The 6,295-nt window shown below is 37.7% G+C and overlaps 1 protein-coding gene across 1 annotated transcript; it reads right to left on the bottom strand.

The window, feature by feature from the left end:
- Positions 1 to 335: 335 nt before the first annotated feature.
- LOC109039199 (ATP-dependent DNA helicase pif1-like) lies at positions 336 to 4,404 on the bottom strand. The gene has a single exon (XM_019054592.2). The coding sequence runs from the start codon at positions 3,360 to 3,362 to the stop codon at positions 1,674 to 1,676; it is 1,689 nt and encodes a 562-aa protein (XP_018910137.2). The 5' UTR covers positions 3,363 to 4,404; the 3' UTR covers positions 336 to 1,673.
- Between the last annotated feature and the right edge of the window lie 1,891 nt (positions 4,405 to 6,295).

Raw genomic sequence — 6,295 nt, forward strand, 5'->3', positions numbered from 1 at the left:
AACCGTATTTCATAAAGTACAGTACGTATTTCATAAAGTACAGAGGAGGGAAAATAAAAAAAAAAAAAATCCAATGAAAACTCGGTGTCAGTCAACGCAATGTAAACAAGCAGTTCCAACGCCCAAGCGTTGGAGGGCGCTTCTTTGACAAAGCATATTACTACCAAATTATGTACCCGAAGACTGCCGTAGATGGAATTTAAAGTGGGATCCTTTAACCGCAAAACCCTTCAAAACTTCAGATCGACCGCGAAGAACTGAAACTATCCACAAGCACCTTGTGGAGAAATTATGTTAGCGGCGAGTGGAAACATAAAGGATGCACTGTAAATCAGACGACGGGAAAGAGCGGCGGAACCTCTAAAGCTGGTGCGTCAACGCGATCTAGCGGACAGCGGCGCGGCGTCGCGACGCCGCGAGGTAGGGCGCGCAGGTCGCGGGGGAGCGGGGCCGCGTGAAGAGGAGTTCAGCAGTGGGGAGGGGAAGCGCGGGTCGCGGGGAAGAGAGGGACCGGCCGGCCGGCGGTGACATCGGCGCTGGCTGGACCCATATTCACGGCGTGAACACTGCCAGGCCATAGAATAATAAGCTTTATTATTCTATGGCCAGGCAGCGCTAATGTCTCCGCTAACTGGAGTTGGGGGTCCTTATTCATTCTCTTGGTCCATGACATAACCTTAAACCTTCCGCTCAATGCCGCAAACAGCTGACGTGTCGATGCTGCGCCAAGAAAATGAACCAATCACAAAGTAGCACAGTAATACGTCACTAAAATGAAGAGATCACGTGACTGTTCGTAATATTTTCAAATCGATCTGAAAGTACTGCCTTGGATATAAGTATTTAAAGCATAAGGAGGCCCTAAAATACTTTAATCAGGTAATACGTCCGTGCGAGATTGTTATGCTTAAAAGCAAAACATTTCACGAAAACTTTTACGAATACCAGATGCAGAAAATAATCCAATTTTCCCGGGTGTACCAGAATGGCGTCATTACCCATAAGGCAAAAGGGCATGTAGTATAGTACATGTTACATCGGGGGAGTCGAACGGTTGGAAAGGGCGCATCTGGTACCCAGAAGCGCCCAAAAGTTGTAAGGTTGCGAAGCGCCGATCCATCTACATAGAGGCAATTCGCACTTGGGAATCATGTTGCGGCCATAGCCTAATGGAAAAGTGTTGGCCTACCACCGTGGCGACTGAGGCGATAATCGCTCATATGTTGATGATCCTAGCGATTTTATCACCGGTAAAATCGACCGGTAAACGTGATGGACGCACGGAGAACGCCCAGAGTTAACGCCAGGGGATGAAACCCCTTGGGGACGTGATGGTACAATTTTTTATCTACCAATATTATTTTTATTATTTTTATTTTATCGGCGATAAAATCGCAATTTTTCCGTTGAAAAATGCTACTTGGGTTGGGTGATTTAATTTTACCGTGAATAATATTGGTAGATAAAAAATTGTACCATCAAGTCTCCAAGGGGTTTCATCCCCTGGCGTTAACTCTGGGCGTTCTCCGTGCGTCCATCACGTTTAGTGAAATTATAATTTTAAGTTATATACATAATAAAAAAAGGTTTGTTCATAGGGACAAAATTAATTGTTTTTAAGATAATAAGTACATTTTGCATTCCTCAATTTAAACAGTAGAAAATATACAAAGTTAATGCAGAACTTCTTGATAAACAATGTTCATTGCTGTGTTTTTATTTTTGTCGTCATCAAAATTAATGATTTTTATTTTTAAACCCTCTTTAGTCCTACATCTAGACAATGCTACATACAGTTGCCCGTGAGCGAACATTGGTCTTTCTTTATCTATAAAAATTCCCACTCTGTCAAACGATTGCCCTTGGCTTTTACTAATAGTCATAGCAAAAGCTAATCTAACGGGGAATTGTTTCCTATTCAAAACAAAAGGTAGGTTCGTTTGTTCTTTTGTGTTAAGTGTAATTTTTGGTAGTGAAACTATTTTTCCTTTTTTTTCTCCGGTTAAAATTGAGCAATGCAAAATGTATTTATTTATTTTTAAGACAATTAATCTTGTCCCATTGCACAATCCATCCTCGATACAAATGTTGCGTAGTAACATAACCACAGCTCCTTCTTTTAACTTCAAATTTTGACTTGGCATTCCTGAAGGGTTCAGTGAAGCTAAGTATTCTGGTTGATATCTCAGAGTTAACTCGTCTTGGTCTGTCAGGTCTCCGTCCACTGCAGTTGCCCAACTGAATCCTTCACTCACAATTGTTTCTCCTTCCATTTTTGAGAGTACTTCTTCATTCAATCTGTCAACTTCACAATTTCTGGATGCAAGAAGTATTGATGTTTTTAATGTTTCTTCGTTATATTCTTTAAAAATGCTATCAACAATGTTTTCATTACATATCATTTCTGATGGGAATTCAACTATTTCTTTCTTTCCATTTCCGATTTGTAGCAGCCATTCACTGAATTCTTCGTTGTTTGCTCTCATATTTTTTTTCAAGTGGAAGATTTTGAAATGTTTCCATAAAGGAGAGCTTATTAAAGCTGATTTGACTATTTGATTTCTGCTTCCTTTCTTTACTACTGGCAATAATTGTCTGAAATCTCCGCCTAGGCAAACTGCTTTTCCTCCGAATGGATCATTGTTTCTCATTAAATCTTGCAAGGTTACGTTCACTATTTGAAAAGCTGTTGACAATATCATTGAAGCCTCATCCCATATTATAAAATCAACTTCTGTTAATATTTGTTTTAATGCTGTTGTAAGTTTTGCCGGTTTAATGTCGTTTTCGGATGTCATCTGAAGTGGCAATTTAAAAACCCTGTGAGCTGTTTTTCCACCAGGAAGTAAAATTGCAGCTATTCCAGTCCATGCTATACATAATACTTTTTTATTATTATGTTTTAAGTGGTGATAGAGTGCTCTGTACAAGAATGTTTTTCCTGTTCCCCCTGGCCCGTCGATGAAGAACCTGTTTGTATTGTCGGTTTTCATTATACTTTTTGAAATTTCTGTAAAAATTTCTCTTTGCTCTTCATTCAAATTATCTATCATTCCATGAGCTATTCTGCCATGATCTGTGTTATCTATTCCGTCATCGAAATAATTTTGTGAAATTTTGTCAATATTTATTCCGAAATCCTTTAAGCTTTTCTCTTCACCGTTTAACTTTTGTTCTATTTCTGAAATTGCATTACTTTCATTACTATCTTCGTATAGATAATTCTTGAATTTTTCCCAAAGTCTTTTTCCATTGATGTTTTCTGAAGTTAAAAGAAGGTAAACAAAGAATGATCTCAATCCTGACGGCATCATGACAGAGACAGCTTCGTTCATTATTTCGTCAACATCTTCTTTATTCATACCATATCCTTTCGCATATGCTGCTTCTCTGAATGTTTCCAATTCTATATTATTGACTGTTTTTAAATGTGAAAAATTTAAAGCGCCTTTAACTTTTCTCAGAAGTATTTTCAAGTAAAACCGTTCACAATCTTTCGGAGATTGTGAGATATCTCATTGTTTTTCATCACATGATAATGAAGTAATGCAACTGATAATGAAAAATAAGTCGCAAAGATAGGAGAAAAGAATTGTAATGAAATACATACAATTATTAATGATCAAAAATTAAATTCATATAATTTCGAACAGTAGAGAAATAGGAAGATTCGTAATTTTTTGTATAAATGGGGAAATTTGGAGGAATTTGGAATCGATAAATGCGGTTATCGAAACGTGCGATTATCGATACATGCGATTTGTTGTGTTTGATTGTGTTTCATGGTGTGTTTGATGTGTTTGATTGTGTTTCATGATGTGTTTGTTGTGTTTGATGCATTTGATTGTGTTTCATGATGTGTTTGTTGTGTTTGATGTGTTTGATTGTGTTTCATGATGTATTTGTTGTGTTTAATGTGTTTGATTGTGTTTCATGATGTGTTTGTTGTGTTTGATGTGTTTTAGGTGTATCATGATGTGTATATTGCGTTTTACGTGTTTCATGATGTGTTTGATGTGTTTGCTATGTTTCATGATGCATTTGATGTGTTTTATCCCGGTTCCTTAACATAGTTACATCCACTATTATAAATGACTATACTGTATAGGTAAAATTACTGCATTATCCCGGTCACTCTGAAGAAATCCGGTTTTATCCCAGTCATTACTGCTTTAGAAAAAAACGATGTATCGAAGATCGATACACAAAGATCGATATCCTTCCTGTTTTCCCGGTTTCTTAATATAGGTACATCCCGTTTTATCCATGACTATCCTGTATAGGTAAAATTCCTCCACTTTATCCCGGTCACTATGAAGAAATCCCGTTTATACCAGTCATTACTGCTTTAGAAAAAACGATGTATCGAAGATCGATACACAAAGATCGATATCCTTCCTCTTATACCAGTTTATTAATATAGGTACATCCCGTTTTATCGATGACTATCCTGTATAGGTAAAATTCCTCCCTTTTATCCCAGTTATTATGAAGGAATCCCGTTTTATCCCAGTCATTACTGCTTTAGAAAAAAACGATGTATCGAAGATCGATACTCAATGATCGATATCCTTCCTGTTATCCCGGTTTATTAATATAGGTACATCCCGTTCATCCATGACTATCCTGTATAGGAGGTAAAATCCTCCCTTTTATCCCGGTTATTATGAAGAAATCCCGTTTTATCCCAGTCAATACTGCTTTAGAACAAACGATGTATCGAAGATCGATACACAAAGATCGATATCCTTCCTGTTATCCCGGTTTATTAATATAGGTACATCCCGTTCATCCATGACTCTCCCGTATAGGATGTAAAATTCCTCCCTTTTATCCCGGTTATTATGAAGAAATCCCGTTTTATCCCAGTCAATACTGCTTTAGAACAAACGATGTATCGAATATCGATACACAATGATCGATATCCTTCCTGTTATCCCGGTTTATTAATATAGGTACATCCCGTTCATCCATGACTATCCTGTATAGGTAAAATTCCTCCCTTTTATCCCGGTTATTATGAAGAAATCCCGTTTTATCCCAGTCAATACCAGTGGCGTGGCGTGAATTGTGATATATCTATTATGGTGCCATTTGAACCTATGAAAAAAGATCGATTATCAGGGTGTTCGCAGCGAACACCTTAGTAATCGATTCTTTACCATAGCTTCAAACGGCGAGCTGTCGATAATCGATTATTCACGCCACGCCACTGGTCAATACTGCTTTAGAACAAACGATGTATCGAATATCGATACACAATGATCGATATCCTTCCTGTTATCCCGGTTTATTAATATAGGTACATCCCGTTCATCCATGACTATCCTTTATAGGAGGTAAAATTACTCCCTTTTATCCCGGTTATTATGAAGAAATCCCGTTTTATCCCAGTCAATACTGCTTTAGAAAAAACGATGTATCGAAGATCGATACACAAAGATCGATATCCTTCCTGTTATCCCGGTTTATTAATATAGGTACATCCCGTTCATCCATGACTATCCTGTATAGGTAAAATACCTCCCTTTTATCACGGTTATTATGAAGAAATCCCGTTTTATCCCAGTCAATACAGCTTTAGAACAAACGATGTATCGAATATCGATACACAAAGATCGATATCCTTCCTGTTATCCCGGTTTATTAATATAGGTACATCCCGTTCATCCATGACTATCCTGTATAGGTAAAATTCCTCCCTTTTATCCCGGTTATTATGAAGAAATCCCGTTTTATCCCAGTCAATACTGCTTTAGAACAAACGATGTATCGAAGATCGATACACAAAGATCGATATCCTTCCTGTTATCCCGGTTTATTAATATAGGTACATCCCGTTCATCCATGACTCTCCCGTATAGGATGTAAAATTCCTCCCTTTTATCCCGGTTATTATGAAGAAATCCCGTTTTATCCCAGTCAATACTGCTTTAGAACAAACGATGTATCGAATATCGACACACAATGATCGATATCCTTCCTGTTATCCCGGTTTATTAATATAGGTACATCCCGTTTTTCTTGGACTATCCTGTATAGGTAATAATCCTCCCTTTTATCCTGGTTATTAGAAGAAATACATCCCATTTTTATACCTGTCTACCTATCAATAATTCCTTTACGGAAGAATACATTTAAATTTCCCGGGGATTTTCAATGACGTTTTCTGATTGGTTAATGAAAGACCAATGAGAATGCGAAATGACACGGACGTACACACAAAAAAGGCCTTATTTTTGCGAACACCCTGATAATCGATTCTTTACCATAGCTTCAAACGGCGAGCTGTCGA

This window comes from Bemisia tabaci, chromosome 10, assembly GCF_918797505.1.
Source record: "Bemisia tabaci chromosome 10, PGI_BMITA_v3".
Lineage (NCBI taxonomy): Eukaryota > Metazoa > Arthropoda > Insecta > Hemiptera > Aleyrodidae > Bemisia > Bemisia tabaci.

Excerpts from the sequence above, each read along its gene's own strand:
- LOC109039199 (XM_019054592.2), bottom strand. The coding sequence starts at position 3,362 with ATGAATAAAGAAGATGTTGACGAAATAATGAACGAAGCTGTCTCTGTC.